Here is an 18,894-nt window from a genome sequence, read left to right on the forward strand (position 1 = left end):
ACCTCCTGCAGACAGAGCACATTGTTTTGTGACTCTTATTTTCCTTATCTTTCTGACCACTGCCCTGTGAATATTTTTTGAACCTCTATTTTATCATCATTGTCTAGCACAGTTTCTGGCATGTAGCATGTAATTACTAATTATTTAATGAATGAGTCAACAAATGAATGTACTTCATAGATGAGAAAATGAAGACGGGAAAATAAGTGACTTTTTAAAGGCCAGAGCCACCTGCACCACCACTAGAGGGCTCTAGACTGAGCCCCTTAGGAATCACTTAGGGTGTGGCCACATGCCAAAGGTGAACAAGATTGCTGCTCTGTCAATGATTTCATTTCATCCATTCAGCCGTTCAAGTAAATTGTTCTCTTAGCAATGTACTGGTGTCAGTTGATACTGGTTATGAAACAACTGGGGGGAAAATGGCATAAATTGGGCATCCTGGAATCCAGTCTTTAAAGGAGTCAGCTCTGTTGATTTTTATCCCAAATTTTCTGGCAAAAGAGAGAACTCATTGTAGGATTTTCGGTAATTGTCTCATGCTATAAACAAGAAAAGCTGGTACAAGCTAACAGGCAAGATTAGACTTTCACATAGTTTTCTAAATGCATGATGCTGCTTTCAAGACAAGATAATTGTTGTCTCAGAGGAGGAATTTGAATGATGAAGGCCTTTATGACAGGCTTGCCAAATGTCTAGGAGAGAAGAGGATTACACCACATCCTGGAATGAGTCCTCAGCTATAGATCAAATGAGTTTACTGAAGAATTTAGAAGATTAAGAAATATGCGACCATGTGAAAGAGTTTATAATATTCAGTTCCACAGGTTTGGATTGCCAGAGTGTTTGGGGGAGAGAGGTACTTATTTTATTTCAAGTATTAGATTTAGAATTTAAACTCAGCTATGGGTCTGTTACACAGTGTCCATTAAATCCTGAGTACACGGTATTTAAAAGAAAAATGGTTTATTATCTTTTGTAATATAATAAAATACCAATTTGTTAGACTACCAAAAAAGGGGGGAAATTCTATGCAAAAAAGAAAAGGTTTTTATTCATAGGTCAGCTTTTGTTTAAAAAGAAGTATTAGACTATATCATCAGCTCATTTTTGCATAAGAATTGTGGTTTATGGAAACTCTTTGTCTTTTTGATTCTGGGATAACTCCTCTAGTTGATTAAATATCTTTTGTCTGATACAAGTATTATCAAAACTCTATCTTGGGGTACATTTTTCATCAGCTTTTGTATTTTTTTAAGTTATTCACATAATAGATGACATGCATACCACCATACTGCAAAAAGTCCTATGAAGCACCTTGTCATTCTTACAGGAGTTAGTTAAGGGAAGCATTGAAAAGAAAGGTGAAATACCTGGCTCCCCACATTCTTCTATGCCACCTTCATGTTTAATTTCCCTAAACATAATGTACTTTAGCAAGAGGACTGTTATTTCCCAAATGGTTAGAAATGAACAGAGTTCTTCAAAATCAGTCCTTTCAAGATCATGTTAACTAACATTTTAAGAAAATGAGCTTATACAAAAATCAACCTACTCCTAATTCACGTCATTTAATAGTTTCACAAACTATTAAACATTTATTTAAGGCCTACTATGTGCCTAACAGTGTTGGGAGCTAGGCTTGCAAAAATGAATACGATGTGGCCCTTGCCCTTCAAGTATTTAAGTTTAACTCACAGAAAATGTGAATTTTCTGGAAGAGGAAGAATACTTAGAAAAGATAATGCCAGGGTGGTTTTCTTCTGGAATTGACAACTGAAGCATAAAGTTTGAGCCTTAGAAACAAGGAGGAATTCCTGCTCCTCACGACACATGGCTGAGCCCGGAGGACGTTATGCTGAGTGAAATAAGCCAGTTCACCGCAAGACAAAGACCGCATGTCCACTTAATGAGGTTTCTAAAATGGTCAGACTTATGGAAGCAGAGAACACATAGGGGCAGGAGTACTGGGGAGTGTTATTCCACGGGTATAAAGTTTCAGTTAGGCAGGATGATTACATCCCAGAGATCTGCCCTACGACATAGTGCCTGTAGGTAGCCATACAGTATTGTGCATTTCAAAACCTGTTAAGAGGGTAGATTTCATGTTAGGTGTTCTTACCACACACACGCACACACTAAGGGACACAAGGAAAGTCTGGGAGGTGCTGGGTGTGTCAGTTACTTTGGTCGTGGTGATGAGATCACAGGTGTTTGCATCTGTGCAAACTCATCACATTGTACACATTAAATACGTGCAGTTGTTTGTGTCTCACTTATACCTCAATAAAGCTGTTTCTATAAAAGCTGAGAAGGTCTGTCCAGTAAAGCAAATAGAGGGGAAGGAGAGAGCAAGCTAGGAGCTGCTGACAGAGGAAAGCAGCCTGAACAAAAGCACGAGTGCTGAGCCCCGGGGAGTAGGGCAGGCGGCGGCCAGACAGCTCTGACGACAGCACTGACAGGTCGGGTCCAGCCCGAGCAGCGCCCTGGCAGAACTGCTGTGAGCTCCACGTGTCCCGAGAAGCCAGGACGATCTGTGAAGAGCTCTGAGTGGAGAGTCCCAGGGCCGGATTTCCTGATAGGTCTCTCTAGTGGCACAGTAGTTGGATTGCTGAGAGTGAGATCCATTGCAGCTATCATAGTATTTACTAGTCATTTGTATTTTATTACAACTGACATAGAGCTTAAGAGACATCCCCCTTGTGGGCATTTTTAGATCAAAATGTTGTTGTTTTTTTTTTGTCTTCTTCCACTTTGTACCTTATGTGAGATGAGCCCTCCCCTCTTCACAACAGGAAGGAAGGTAACAAGAGAAAGAAGGAAAGGTTGGTAGGCACCAAGATCCTTCCGACTGAGATTGGGAGATGGTGTCTGACTCACCCTACTGGCTGGCGTCTGAGATTCCTAAAGCATGTGTTAGAATGTCTTATGACAGTGTGAACTATAAAAAAATATTAATTTTCTCTCTTATCAAGCAATAATTAAATAATACATAATGTCCCTCAAATGAGTGAATAGTATAGCATATAATTTTACTATATTATGTTTGAGCAATTAGCCTTCAGAAAAGTTAAGGGAAAATTTTTTTGTTGATTTACTCTGACCGGTGGGATTGTCTGAAAAGAACCAAGGAATAGGAGTTTTTAGGAGGCATGGATCCTTTGATAACAGCATACTTTGCTCAGTTTCTTCAAGAAAATGTTCTCCCCTTCAGGGCTTTAGAGATGTTCCCTACGTCAAAGGTAGTGTTGTTTTTCAGGGGAGTGTCAATGAAGATTTTAAAAAAATAGAAGAAAGAAATCTTTAATGGCCTGAAGCAACTCAAGTAATTAAAACATTTTAACCAACCATTCTATTTGTGATTGTTCGTTCTGAAGCCAAATTTGTCTTTTCTCACTTTCTTAAGAAACATTTGTACCAAAAAGATTAGTTGTTTACAAAGAATAATTTCCCACAACTTTGTGTGTGTGGAAGGACAATCTTTTTCACCCTGAGAGAGTACATTCTCTAGGGGAAAGAATCTAATAAAGGAATATTTACTAAAAGTAGATCTTTGAACTAATGTTATTAGATTTTCTTTATGAATTATTGTTTCATCAAAGTCATATATATTACTCTAATTTAGCTTCCCATACTTAATAGCAATTTTTCCTCACTTTGAGGAAGGTTTAGTTGAAACTTAGACACATGTAATCTGCATACATAAAATTATTCTTATTGAGATGCTGGTAATTGAGGGGCAACTAACTGGTTCACAGAGCTGGCCACAACCCTTCATGATGAACGCACTTTTTATAAAGTATTGGTCCAATTTCCTGTTAATAAGCAGAGCTGGTCTTACCTATACAAAGGGAAAAGCTCCCAAATTCCCCCAAGTAACTTCTGTCATCTTGTTTTGAATGAATATTCTTCATTGGAGGGAAACCATTAAGTAGCAATGTCTTGGACTGATGATACCTGCAAATACACTAAGATTATGATTTTTTAAAATTATTTATTTATTTTTGGCTGCGTTGGGTCTTCATTGCTGCGCGCGGGCTTTCTCTAGTTGCGGTGAGCAGGGGCTACACTTCGTTGTGGTGCGTGGGCTTCTCATTGCAGTGGCTTCTCGTTGCAGAGCATGGGCTCTAGGCACACGGGCTCAGCAGTTGTGGCTCACGGGCTCAGTAGTTGTGGCTCGTGGTCTCTAGAGCGCAGGCTCAGTAGTTGTGGCGCACGGGCTTAGTTGCTCCGCGGCATGTGGGATCTTCCCTGACCAGGGCTCAAACCTGTGTCCCCTGCATTGGCGGGCGGATTCTTAACCACTGCGCCACCAGGGAAGCCCCTAAGATTATGATTGAGAGCAGTTTTCAGAGAGGAAGCACGAGAGCATTAAGCCTCTCCCTGGGGAAGGAAATAGCAGTAACTCCTGAGGAAACAGATTCCAAAGAGAGAGAAATGGACCGGGAGAGATGATTACAGCACTAGCTCTGTGTTCGGTGCTCCACTGCCAGCGCATTATGTAATCCTCACAACTATCACGAGAAGTAGAAATGATGCTCATTTTATAATAGGGTAAAGGATGCTTAGAAACGTCGAGTAACTTGCCCAAGATCACACAAGTATAAGTAGGTGTCGTAGACTTGAGACCCAGGAACAGACCGCTAAACCCACCTTTATTCTCTCACTCACTCTCCAGTAAAAATTTCTTTGTCTTTCAAGCCTTCCAGTTATCTGAGTAGCATAAAGGAATGGAAAATAGTGGCCTCGTGTTAGGATGATGAGGCTTCGAGAGTCTCGAGACTTGAAATGCCTTAGTTTATTTCAGAGTATTCCAGGTTTTCATTCCTTTAGAAGGGAGAGCAGAGCAGCTGGCAATGAGGCAGAACAGGAGAGTTTAACTAATGAGCCATTAAAGGCGGCGTGTCTTAGCCCACCCGTTTGACACTTGCTTCACTTCTCATTTATCATCACTGTAAACGTGTTTATTAAAAACCACATTAATTGGAAAATGTGTTATTATTCCTTTCTGTTGCAGGCAGGGCCCTTGATTTCCTTTCTTTTTTTTTTTCTCTGGCATTGTTTTTGTGCATTGTTTCATTATTGCAGTAAGAGAATCCAGCAGTGGGCTCACAGGTGTCACAGAAATTCACCTAATTTGTAACGTGGAGCAGGAGCTCCCTCTACTGTTCCCACTGGAAAAGCTCTAGGAGAAGAATGACACTGTTCAGCCCTCGGGAGGCTGTCCAGGGTCTGGAGATTGTTCAGTGTTTGAGGCTTAATTATAAATCTACATGATTTTCAACGTTTATTTTCAGGATTTTGTTGCATCTTATGCTTATCCTGTAATTTAAATACAAATACTAGCTCATCAACAGTCATTTTCAATGTCAATTGGATGCCCTCTAGAAGTGAAAGCCCTTAGCTTTCTCTAAAATGCTGACTTATTGTAACACACTGATAAAACTCTACAGCGTGAGTTTTTGTGGCAGCTGACTCTGGTGGAATTTACGCTTCTTTTCTAAAGCAACCATAAGATTTAAAACATATACAAACGTGTTGTTTCCATTTTCATTTTAATTTCAGTGTAGAACTTCTTTCACCTTTAATGCATGAGTCATTGCTCAGTCCTGAAGGTTATGGTTACAGAGCAGGGTACATGGTTAAAAGAGTGAATTTAGGATGTGAAATTGAATTCATTTATCCAACACATACTTAACCTCAATCACCTAGCATGTGTTAATGACTATTACAAACCTTGAGTATACAGTGGTTTATAACAAAAAAACAACAAACAGACAAATTAAAGCTAAGGTCTCTACCTTCAGTAACTTACACTCTATAGTGTGTGTGGGGAGTAAGGGACCGATGGTGAAGAGGCAATTCCATAGGTAGACAAAACAATTTCAGCTTAATATGCAGTTCTGCAGGGGAATAAACTGGGTAGCGTGAGAGTGGTTTGGAAGGAAGAGTTGTTGCCCTAGTTAAGGTGGTCCAGGTGGCATCTCTGAGCATCTAGGTGACATTACTTGAGAAGGAGCCAGCCATGTGAGGCCCAGAGCAAGAACTTTCCAACCAGAAAGATCAGGAAGTGCAAAGGGCCTGAGGTGGGAGAGAGGTTGCTGGATTCAGTAAACAGAAAGGAGCTAGGAGAAGAACAGTGCCAGAGGAGACTTTGGAGCTGAGTGGCTTAGCCTTATGAGAGTGGAATCGGGGAGCCGGGGGGGAGAATAAGTGGCAAGGAAAATAATCAACTGGTCACACCTCCCTTTTCTAGGTCTTTGTCTGTGTTTTTATCTCAGGCAGTTAGATTTTTATTTTGATGTGATGAGATGATTATTCCTAATGATAATTCTGAAGGCAACATCGTTGTAGCATATCATTTCTAGTCTTTGCATGGACAGGAAACAGACTTGTTTGCTGAGAAAACAAGGAAACAGACAAAGCTTTGACAGTTGCCCATTTCACTTCAGCCCAGCCTGAATCCAGGGGACACCGTGTTTTTCCTTGGAGATGGAGAATCTCATCACGTACAGGTCATTCTCTCTTCCCCACAGCTACACCTTTCTGAGGCTTCCTTTCTGATAGGCTGCAGGTTGAGATGAGCAGTTATAACCATGAAAGTCTATGCTCTGGAAACACCGTGGAACTAATGCCTTCCCGCATCTGTGCCCTGTTATCCATCACTATCCCCACCTTTTCCATCTTCATCTCCAGCCTTATTTCCTATGCACTGAGGACCCACGGTGCAAAGTTAATGTTAGCAAGGCCCACCCCTAAGGGAAGTTAGTCCCCCAGACACATTTTGGACTGCTCAATAAAGTGGATGACAAAAATGTCCAATTAAAACATTTGACTTCTTGCTAAAATACTCTGTGTGACTATATGCATTTTGAGGACCATCATGTCTCAGTGGGAATCCAGTTCATAGTCTGAACATCCATCTACAAGCCTTGAATTGATCAGGGTTTTCTGTTTCTCAGTTTTCCTTTCAGCAAAGAACTTTAGTCTCTTTGGTCTATTAACGGATAAAGGCCATGTACTGTACTGATATCTTCGGAGGAAAAGAACCTAACCATTTATCTGTGTCAATGGGAATAGTAATTTTATTCATAATAAAAATAAGATGACTTCCTCAGAGTTAAAAATAAAGATACCTAAGACCTATAAAATGGAGGCCTGGCCAGTTAATCATTTTTATTGCCACTCGTCCCCCACTGGGGCCATGGTCCCAGACAAAACAGCTGTTGCCAACATTACTAACATTCCAGTGTCACCTTGTGTGGCCACAGAATCCGTAGACATGCATGTGAGGCAGCTGGGGTCTCAGGTGGAGAATGTGAAAACCAGCACTTGGGTTCCACTCCCTAATTACTTCTCTTTTTTTCTCCCAATGAGCAACAACAGTGAGACATTATTAGCCACTTTCTGAATGCCTGAGTTTTTTACTAATTATAGATACACTTGGGAAGAAAAGGATTTTATGTTCTTACAGCCACTGACTCCTTTTCTTCATTTTGGGTCATGTTATTGAAACCAACTATTAAGACTTCTGAATGACAGACGTTGTGTATAGCAATGATGGGACAGCATATTTGAAATCCTTGATATATGGTCACCAAACTTGTTATTGGGCCAGTGCATAGATTAAATACTGTTTCTTTGTGGTAGGTAAACAGTAAGGTTTTAATAAATCTGATCGGCCTTTGAGAAATATTCAAAAAGGGAGACTTGTTTCCTAAATAATCGTATAATTTGTATTTGATGATATAGTTTACAAAAGTATCTCCATACGGCATTTAATTTTACCGCTGTATAACTCTGTGAAACAGGCAAGAGAAGATTATCTCCATTTTAACAATAAGAAAAGTCTGGGCCTCCAGAAGTAAGGGGCTTAGCTAAATCTATTCAGTCAGTTTTCTCTTCACAGCAGCTACAACCTGGTAGGAAATTGTTTCCATCAAAGGAGAGACTAAAAGAAGTTATGTGAGTAGAGAAGCAACAAGTTTTCAGCATGATCCGGGGGACCTGAAACATGAGAGGAAATTCTGTAGAAAGTGAGACTCGAAGGAGCTTCAGTTATATCTGTAATTTCAGTAAAAAGTAAAGAGATCTAAAGTAAATATGGCCGATGGTTAGGACTTGACAGCATTGGACTGTGGATTCATGGGGATTTATCATATTATATTCTATACTTTCCAGCATGCTTGAAATATTCCAGATTTCTTTGACAAAACAGGAAAAGCATCCTGTGGGATGGGCTGAGGTTAATATCACTAATTACTTCTTCACTGGCCTGGAGTGTCAGCATCTTCTCTTTTGCCTGAAATCCTTTGTAGAATGGGGCAAAGTGTTTTAAAAATGAAATCATTCAGTATTTTTTTCTAGACCTTCCCTGAGGGTACCCTCTGTAACCGTGCGGTTCAGTTGAGCCAAGAAATGCCATTTGCAGATTTATCATGAGTGTGACCTACAGATCAGAAAGAAGCCTTGATGTCAGACGCGTGAGTTGAAAGTGGAGCCTCCAATCACCGCAAAATAAAACCTCACTTTGCTTTCGTCCGGAGCTCTCCAGAATGTCCCCAACCATTCGAGTTGTGTACACGCCCTTGGCCTCTGCGTAACTTGGCAGCGTGTAAGCCAGTGCCATCAGCCTGGCTGTCTTAAGTCTCTGTGGTTTGCCTGGGAATCACACTTTCTCTGCATAGGAAGCGCTGTCATCCTACCAACACTTGTTTTGCTAAACGTTTTTATTTTGTATCGGAGCATAGTTGATTAACAATGTTGCGTTAGTTTCGGGTGTACAGCAAAGTGATTCAGTTATACATATCCATGTATCTATTCTTTTTCAGATTCTTTTCCCACATAGGTGGTTACATCCTGTCGAGCACAGACGTAGAGAAGAAGTTATGGTTACAGGGGTGGGCGGCGGAAATGGCGGGGGGAAGAGATAGTTAGGGAGTTTGGGATTGACATGTACCAACACTTTGAAAGAGAGTGAATATTATCAGTTACATAAGTGGAATCTCAAAGCATTGATAGGTGCAGGCTGTGTAAGCCAACCTCCCTTCAGATTTGAGAGGTGTATTGAGAGATTCCTGAGGTCAGACAGGGGGCTGCAGGCTCAGCTGTTCCCCAGGTATGGTTTCTGTTGATGGTGAACTTTGGGCGATGCCGCTGGATACAGATCCTTTGTTTCACCATCTCCATCCTTACTGGTTCTCATGCCCCGGTGGCTTTAATCACCTCATGCAGGGTCAGTGATGCGGCTTCTGTGGGGAGGCAAGCCCCTCTTGAGATTCCTGTTGCTCCTTAAGTTACAGGAAGCTGACACATAACGTTTTTGCTTTTGCAGGACATACTGAGGGGAAATGAGTATGAAACATTTTATGGATGGATAAGCAGAATCACAGCATTAGGGGAGGAATCATTTCTTTCTAACTCTCATGCCATGGAAATCAGTCATCAGTGTCCCAGCAAGGCACTCTGTCAAGAATGCAAGGGGCTTTATCACCAATTAGATGGATTTGTTTCATGGTATCAGGGAAAATAAGCTCCTTTAAAAATGATTTTTTTTTCTCCCTTGGAAAGTAAAGTGTTAAAAACTTCTGAGCTTCACAGCATAATTTAGAAAACCTGCTTTTATGAAATGGATTAATTACACCCATTGAATGCATTCACTGTCACAGCCTCAACCTCCCACTCCTGTTCCAAAATGACAAGTGAAACCGGGCGCTGTGTAATTTTGCAAAACAATCAGGTCACATATTGAGTATTTTGCTTATTCATACAACCATAAACTGCCTCTGCTTGAGTTCCCTCAATTACACAGCTCAGTGTGCAGGCCAGAAGAGACAAGCCCAGCTCAAGTGAGCACTTCGGGAATACACAGAGGGATGCATTTGAAAAATGTCCAAAGTGGCAGATGTGAAAAATTCTCATTCAAGACCCAGAAGCTGCCTTCGCTGCAATCCTTCACCTGTTATTCGCGCTGCTTCTGAACTTCTGAACCAGGGTTGCTGGCAGTATCTCAGACGGAGACACTTAGGAGCTACTGATCTTTCAAAGTATAGTGCAGGTATATGCCACTGGGGTGGGGCAAGGGGGACCTGGCTGAGACAAGAGAAGATCACTGCTGCTCTCAGAATTTCCAGAGATTCACCAAGAATAAACGTTGACTGCTGGCTTCTAACAAAACTGCTCTTACCTTTTTTAGGGGAAGTCCCCAGAAGATGCCCTTGACCAATACTTGAACCAGTGTATTGCTGTATCACTTAAATCCTTCAGATCCCACATGGCAATACACAAATCTCTCTTCCACAAGAACACAATGGCACAACTGTAGTTTTGTTTGAAGGGTATTTCATCTTCTTACTAAGTGTGACTACTTTCCCATGACTGTTCATCCACTGCAATTTCATGCTCCTAGGAATTTCAGCCTATCAAAATGATCCCTAAGCAATCTTACTCTTTTGTTTCTAGTCTTTTTCCCACCAACTCTGACCATTTTTGTGTTTGTTTTTCTTCTACCATCTCATAAATGCCAAGACTCTACCCCTCATTTGGTACCATTTGAACTTCAAAAGTTACTTAAGATGCTGATCAAGATTGCCAGCTTCTTTCCTTTTCCCTCTCAGCAGTCTCCCTCTCACCTCTCTCTAATCCAAGCCCTCCTTGATTTTCACATTTCTTGTATCTGCCTGTGGTTCCTCTCTCTTATCCTCACCCTCCTCCCATTCTGGTCACTCTCCTCTTGATCTCTTCTTGTCCAGTCTCTGAAAAGGTGCATCTACACTGTGTCCCAGAGCCCTCTGTGCTTGGCCCTTGTAGATTCTGTCTCTCATTAATAGATCTGCAATCTTTTACCCTTGAATGCCCTACTTGATGTTTTTAACCAGCTTTAAGATGATTGATTTTTTTTTTCTTCTCTATCTGTCATCCCTCTCACTGTGAGGCAGATAAAGGAAAGAGTTAAAATATCAAAGCTATAGCATCAGGCCAACTTGGATTGAAATCTAGCTGTTGTCTGCTGGTTGTATGACCTTGGGTAAGATAGTAAACTTTTTGTTATAAGTAACATAAGGATAATGCCTACCTCATTGGATTGCTGTAAAAGTAAAATGCAATGACATATGTGCCTGCCACACAGTTACTACGTTCCAAGGGTTACTATTGTTATTTATTAATATTATTATCATTACCCCATTTTATCATTCTCTGCCATCTGCTCATTATGTTTTATTTTCTTTCCCAGGATTTAATCCAGGACCTCCCATTTCTAAAGCAAAAGTGTTGATACCTTTCCAAGTTCTTTGATTAGCATCCTCCTATAGCTTTTTCCTCTGAGTCCCACTTTTTACAATCAAAGTTCGTCTTAAGACTTAACTACATTTCTCAGAGCCTCATGCCAGAAAGTGAGTGCCAAAGGCCTGGGGGGCTGCGAAGCCACAGTCTTCAGGATCTGCACTCCCCCCTTTTCTGTACCCTCTCCTCCCTCGGTGCTGTCTTCTCCTGTCCCACCTGCCACATAGCATCCCATTACTCCTCCCCTTTTTTGTTCCATCCAACTTGCTCTCAGGAAATACTTACTGAATGATCCATAAGAATATATTCAAGTGGAACAACTCTTATACTTGGTTCTACCATTTGTTTATTGCGTGATTTGGGGGTAAATCTATCAGTTTTTCCCTGTCAGATGGAGAACATAATCATACCCATCTCACATAGCCTTTATGAGAATCAAATAAGATGATGTGTTTTGCAGTCACATTACCCTGCCATCTAAGAAAATATAAGTGAAAACGTATTTAGAATTATGCTGAGCTGTACGAATATGAAACATTAGTATTACATCTCCCAAGAACACTTGCATTCGAGCTGGTGATAAAACCAACACCAAATAAGCCAGTCTTTCTTTATGAAGTTTTAGGCAGGCATAAACCAGAAGGTGGGTGAGACATTTTCAGAAATAAGAGCCCCTTCCCAGGAACCTTAAATTTCACCTAATACGTGCTATCTGGCCCACATCCCCACTGTAATCCCATAAAGGAGAACTTGAGCTCTCTGTGTTGAAATATAACCATAGTATAAACACTTAATGAATCCCCTCCTTGCTTCAGAAATCATATTTTGCAATTTGAGAGTTTTCAGCAATTTTCGGGGGGAGGGGTTGGAGTGCTGGTATCTCCTTAGCCACCAAAAATTTGTAGCAGAAACATTCTCTGAAAAACAATCTATTCTAAAATTACAACTGTTTAAGTTGATTAAATCCCAAGAGACAATGAAAAAATTCATTTACAGCCAATATTTAAGATAAATAAAAGGATCTGTGTTTAAAAGAAAAAGAAATTGATTTCCCAAATATTTTCTAAAGAGTACTTATGGATTTTTCTCTCAGAATTGGAGACAACGTTCCATGTTGTAATTCTGGTCAAAAATCCGTCCATAAGCTCCTTTTCTACTTAACTGGAGCTCACTGCAGCTTTGTTTTCAGTTAGTTAGCCAGATTCTTAGATTAATCTACATCTGCTGGCCCTGTCTTCTGTGAGTTTGGAAGCAGCAAGACCCCTGCTCAGTTTGCTACCATTCCTAACTGAAATCAAAACGAACAAGCAAGAAATTGGCTATACCCTCAAAGTTTTTCTTGCAAAAGATTCTATTGAATTCAGCAAATACTGGGATGGGGGTACTATGTGTTATGATAAGATAAAAAAGATTGAAACTCCTGTCTTCAAGGAGTTTTCATTCCAACTGGAAAGATAGACATGTACTCAACCCACCATAAATCAGTATAAATGTGCTTCACTAATTTATATATAATGTTATAGATAGAATATATGTATAAGAGAAAAACTCATTCTTACATTAACCTTCCCAGCAATTACTGTATTATTGAAATATGCCTCATCTTACCATTCCTATGAATGAGGTTAGGCTTCCTAATAATTTTTTTAATATCAGAAAAATAATTACCGATCTTTGCCTTTTCTACTAGCCATTAGAAAGTTAGAAATATTTCTTGAAAATTAGCCCAAATGACTTTTCAATAACAAACTTTCTATCTCTTCTTATAGCAAAGCTGTTTTTTAGCATGTTTTGGAAAAAGTTGATTAGTGCGACTTTCTTCATAGAGGTTTGTGGTATTTCAAAGGTTGTTAGCAAAGTTAATTGGAAACCCACGGGGCCAGAAGACAGTTGTGTACAACCTGAAAATAAGTATTTGTGAATCCTGAAAGGAGCCCCTAATGAGAGAGCTCCTAATGAAGAGTGTTGGTGCGTGGAGATGAGTGGTACCCAGATGGTGCACGGAGGCTCAGTCAGCAGTTATGGAGGGCTGGAGGATGCTGTCAGAGAAGAGGGAGGAAGGAAGACAGTTCAGGAGGGAGGGCCAGAGAGGGAGCAGAGTGGCTGAGGAGCCGCGGAGACCTTGACTCAGAACATCAGGGGTGTGCTAAAGCTGACCCGAAGGCCCAGCCCTGACGGCACAGGGAGTTCGCAGCAAAGACCAGGGAAGGGAAAAAAGGCAAAAGTGGATTCTTCGAGCTCCCCATGCTGCATGAACTGGCTGGAAAGTGGAAGTGCGGCCAAGACCAGGACCGAAGAGGCTTTAACACAGAACTCTTCCCATCCTTTAAACGTTGGGAATCTGTAGCCCAAACTGAAATCTAAGGAGCTGATAATGCAAACAGTTGATCATTTTCACACTAGCATCTGATGACACTGGTGGCAGACAGGATATTCCTCTGTCTTCCACTTCTAGCAAGATTTTAGCCAAAAATAACCAACCAAAAAAACCCTTTTTAAATGCTTTAAACTATTACCGAGCATATATGTTCCCAAGCTGAATGTATCTTTAATTCCCTTCATCAGACCAGGCATGGTTCTTTGCAGTAGGAAACTACATCAGGGTCTCTCCCCACGCCAGGCTGATGGACCACTCCGGTAATTACACGCGAGCACGGTTGGGTTATGAACAGGTGTGTCTCCCCGGAGCTCATGAGCATTTTAAAGCTGTTGTGTAATTGTCTACTTATCCCATTAACTCGGGCGTCCTGTGTCTCCCAATCCAACACAAATAGGGCAAAGCCGTGGTATCTGTATGGCTGCTGCAGGTCACTAACAGGAGCAGGATACTGGGACGGTTTTCCTTTCCATAAGCATAACTTAAAAAATTCCTGCAAAAATTATTTTAGGCTGAGAATCTGTTTTTAAGTTACAAGAGTTGAGCAAATAAGAAGTGAGTTTGGGGCCAGGCTGCCTCCATTAAATATTAGCCCTGCCGCTTACCAGGGGTGTGACCTTGGGCCAGTTAACCATTTCAAACGCTCATTTTTCTGTATCTTTGAATTGGAAATAACGATGGTACATACCTCATGGTGTCATCGTAGAGATGAAATGAGTTAGTCTATTTGAAACCCTCGGTGTAATGCCTGGCGCACAATACAAACTACCTATATGTGTGCCGTTATTATTTGATGGATTCTTCTGCTCTAGTTGACAGACGTTATTAATTGATCTGCTGTATTCAGGAGCCCCACTTGTTAAGCCTTTCCCTTTTAGCTAAGACGAATGTGTCTGAAGCTAAATGTACCTACCACATCACTAGTCTTTGATCTAATTGACCTTATGATCAATACACATTCACCATTCACCCAATGCCTGCTATGCAGATACCCCTAAGCTACCTTTGATGCTACTACATACGGTATCTAAGATTTCTCCTTGCCTTGTTAAAAATAGTTGCAGAAGGATCAATGTGTATGGAGTCTCATGTCTCCTGAGTTTCAAGAATGAGTTCCTAACTTGCACCTTCTTGGCCGGAAACTTTGTGAAACAACCCCCAACTCAGTAATTGCTTTCCTCTTCGCTTCAACTACCTGACCTGGAATACGTCACACAAAGCTGGCTGATGGAAAAAGAACCTGAAAAATACATAGTGCCTTGAGAATTCTTTTCTGACATTAGCTCTGTTTTGATTCCAGCAAGGTAACAGCGTCATTTGTCTTTCCAACCACAGTCAGCTCCGTTCCTCACAAGGCCTATTATTTTCTCACAAGTTGTGTCAGCCTCCTTCCATCATCCATCACTACATCTTGCTGTCCTCAACATTTAATGGCACAAAGTAAAGCCTTCATGTCAGATCTTCTGTCACAGGCCGTTCCTAAGAAACACCCGTCATAAATGTTGACCAACATTAATCTTTTCAAGATAACCTAAGGTGTTACCTATGTCAGTGAGTGCAGCTAGCAGATGTTCCTTAAAATGTTTCTTCACTTTCCAAAGCTTTCGTTCCCTTTTTAAAATAATAATCTTTGTATAATAGTGACTTTGGTTGGCTGAATCACGATCTTTCAGTGTCTTACCTTCTGAGAACTTTGCTTCTGTAACATTTTCTCTCTTCCTAGGAGCTTTAGAGGTGCGGATGAAATATGCAGTCTCTTTTCTGAGATAGCTGAATCTATTTTGGCCTGAACTACCTAAATTAAAATCATGTTAATCTTTGCATTTTCTTACACCCCTTTCCCCAAAATTTAATCCCTGAAAAACTCAGAGAATGCTTCTCTTCCTCTCTTCCTGGAAGTTTTAGGGACAGACAAATGTCTTTACTTCCTTCCTATCCACCCAAAGCTCAGCATGGTGCTTTGTGAATATTTCCACATCATCTGAAAACTACATGTATTTAAATGTCTTAAGCCCAAGGTTATATAGCAGATATCTTTTTCTGGCCTGAAAGTCCGTGGGAAGCCCATTTTCACCCAACTAATTCAAAAAAGTAAAGCAATAGCAAAAAAATATTTTTCCCTTATTTTTTAAGGTAATAACACGTGGGCATACATTTCCATAATTCATTGATAAAAGCCCTATAAGAAGTGTCAAACATAAACTGAAGCTCTTCAGCCTCTTCCCTTGAGGAGTTTTATGGGTAAGATTCCTTTTAATAAGGAATATGCTGATGGCTGACCTTTTAGTAAAATGTTACGTGTTCCCAGTTAGGACCTTTCTTTGGATTCATGCAGGATTTAACCTAGAAATACGTTTAAGAACCTGATAAGTTAATGTCCATGTGATTCTCTGTTAATTAGAATACTTGACCGAACAGACACTTCCTTCTTCTTACCTGTGAGATTTTAAGAGTTCTTAGATACATTATTTAAATACACATCGTTTTGGTAAATGTTTACGTATGTCTTTGATTTGTTTCTAATACAGGGACCTCCTGGAATACAAGGAATGCAACAGACTCCTGATGGATATTATCACAAGGTAAGGCTTCTTTCACTCACATCATGTAGACAGAGATTTTATGTGATGGTATTTTTGAAAAATAAAATAAACTTAATTGCTAACTGCTCAGACTTTGAAACATAATCACATATACTTAACATCTTTCCATAATGAAAATATGTTTCCGAAAAAGTATTTTGATCAGCATCTTTTTAGAAAACCAGGATTTTATCTTTATTTATTTATTTATTTTTAAATTTATTTATTTATTTTTGGCTGGGTTGGGTCTTCGTTGCTGCGCCCGGGCTTTCTCTAGTTGCGACGAGCGGGAGCTTCTCTTCATTGCGGTGCGCAGGCTTCTCATTGTGGTGGCTTCTCTTGTTGCGGAGCGCAGGCTCTAGGTATGCAGGCTTCAGTAGTTGTGGCTCACGGGCTCTAGGCGTGCGGGCTTCAGTAGTTGTGGTGCACGGGCTTAGTTGCTCCGTGGCATGTGGGATCCTCCCGGACCAGGGCTCGAACCCGTGTCCCCTGCTTTGGCAGGTGGATGCTTAAGCACTGTGCCACCAGGGAAGTCCCTATCTTAACTTTTAAAAAGTTTATTTCAAAGTTTGCAAAATTTCATGCAAAAAATTAACATAAAAAACATGTTTCACCATTGATAGCGTCATATATGTGGTTTCCCTGAGGGCAGAAAGAGATGATTTGCTACCTTAGAGCTCTGGGTAGTGCAACAGGTGATAGATTTCTTACCAAACTAACAGGTGCTACACTAAAATCTCAAGCAAAGGTTTACATACTATGGGTCAAGACTGAAGTCTCCCACCTTTTAGGAAGGAGCCACTTTAACTTCACCAAGATTTTTAATTACCATTGGTTTGGATGGAATATGACATGGAAAGATCTGACGGCCAAAAGGCAAGACAGTTTTGCCCCCAATTCTACAAGGAAGCACAACAGACAGAGAAGAATGGATGTGGACAACCGAGTGTGACTCAGAGACCTAAGTGAGACCATTGGTTGGCTCACCATTCAGCACATATTTGGGGTCTGATCGCTTTGTGGGGGGCATTCTGGCCACTGACTCGGATCCCTTATTATATCATAGTTTATCACTGATAAGCTGCAAATTTGGAGAAACTCCCCTTTATGTCTGTCCTGTGTTCTTGGTCTCCCGTTCTGTAGATTCCTCTGGCTACTGTTGTTCCTCTGTTTAAAAACCCAAAGAAACACTCTGTGCCTGTGCCAGCAGAGGCCTTGAAGGCAGCAGGTGCACAGAAAATGACAAGCTAATTAATTCGAAATCCCAATTCTTCCATCAGATTAAGTTCAGCATGAAGACATGGATCGTTTATGGCTGATAAATTTAAAATCAAAAGTGTGGAAAGTCTCTTCCACTTCCTACATAATCCTATCTTAACTTTTCTCATTTCCTTAGATTTTCCAGGGAATATTGTATTAGCAGGAACGTATGAGGTATATTTTATGATCCTTTAGTAAACATTTTCTGTATAGATCTCTCTGTACTAGCTTTTTCACAACCCTAAGGCTTGGCCCACATGACAAAAAGTAAGAGAAGCATATCTAAAATTACTCAATTAAAATACACTGCATTTCTGTAATGACATCTACTGGTACAAAATAGGATCTACTATAAATGCTCCAAAATAATGAGAATGAGTTGGCTCTGATATAACAGTGTCAGCTAAAAAAAACTTAAAGAATATTGTGTATTACTACCACCCTTGGTATAAAATTTACCAAGTTGCTACTCAGCTACTTAGATATTTGCATCCTTTGCAAAACTTTCCATGCTCATCTCTTTACAAGTCTCTCAGCGCTACTTCTGTATATAGTTTATCTTGCCAACAAGTCAGTTTTCCCTTAAATGAAGATATATAGCGCATTTATATTTTAGAATCTGAAGTTGAGAACATAAATTTTTTCCTTTAAGGTTTTATTTCCCCCAAAATGAGGCTGACCGGAGAAGGTGAGTGGAGAGTCTTGCTAACAGCGAACCAGTTCTCTGAATTTAGCTGTTGACTCACCTAAAAGAACTCCAGCTATTGTTACTACCATTGTTACTACAGGGCTGAGGCTCACAGGTGTTTAGTCCACCTGTGCTCAGAAGGTGACTTCAGAATTGGAGCACAGCTGGGTAAAGAGGGGAGACCATAGCTTCTCTTCCCCAAATGAAACACCGTTACCAGTTAACATCAGAAGGCTTTAGACCCACCTGGGAATTAATGGAAGGTGACTTTCCAAATACTTGACTCTGTTTCCTTCTGAGAATCGTTAGTGCTGTTCCATGGAGGTCCCACCAGGATGGATGGATGGAGGTAGGGCCCACCTTCTCAGCACCTACACTGGGCACCTTTCTGGGTTGTAACCGCCACCTCTTCACCCTCGGCTTCACAGAAGAAAGGACCAAGTGTGCCATGGTGAATGAGATGCCTGTTTGCACTTGGCCGTGTCCCCAGCAGGCCACTCCCACCGCTTTGGGATACTGAGCTTGTTTCAATTTACAGTTCATCGCACGCCTGATGGTCTGGCTGTCGCGAATAAGCACAGAGAGAAGGGGGGCCCTGAGTGAGACTTTCCTGGAGAGTAAATAATGGACCGTGTATTGAAACATACAAAGTGACATTCCAAGGTTAAAATAATCTTCCCATTTAAATTGGCGTTGATTTATGT

At 40.7% G+C, this 18,894-nt stretch overlaps 1 protein-coding gene across 1 annotated transcript in view; it reads left to right on the forward strand.

Moving 5' to 3' along the window:
* Positions 1 to 18,894, forward strand: part of COL19A1 (collagen type XIX alpha 1 chain) — a 322,067-nt gene that overhangs the window by 258,904 nt on the left and 44,269 nt on the right. The window contains exon 18 of the mRNA XM_061207711.1: positions 16,189 to 16,242. Within this exon, the coding sequence (XP_061063694.1) occupies positions 16,189 to 16,242 (54 nt within the window). The remainder of the gene's footprint in view (positions 1 to 16,188; positions 16,243 to 18,894) is intronic.

Source organism: Eubalaena glacialis, chromosome 12, assembly GCF_028564815.1.
Source record: "Eubalaena glacialis isolate mEubGla1 chromosome 12, mEubGla1.1.hap2.+ XY, whole genome shotgun sequence".
Lineage (NCBI taxonomy): Eukaryota > Metazoa > Chordata > Mammalia > Artiodactyla > Balaenidae > Eubalaena > Eubalaena glacialis.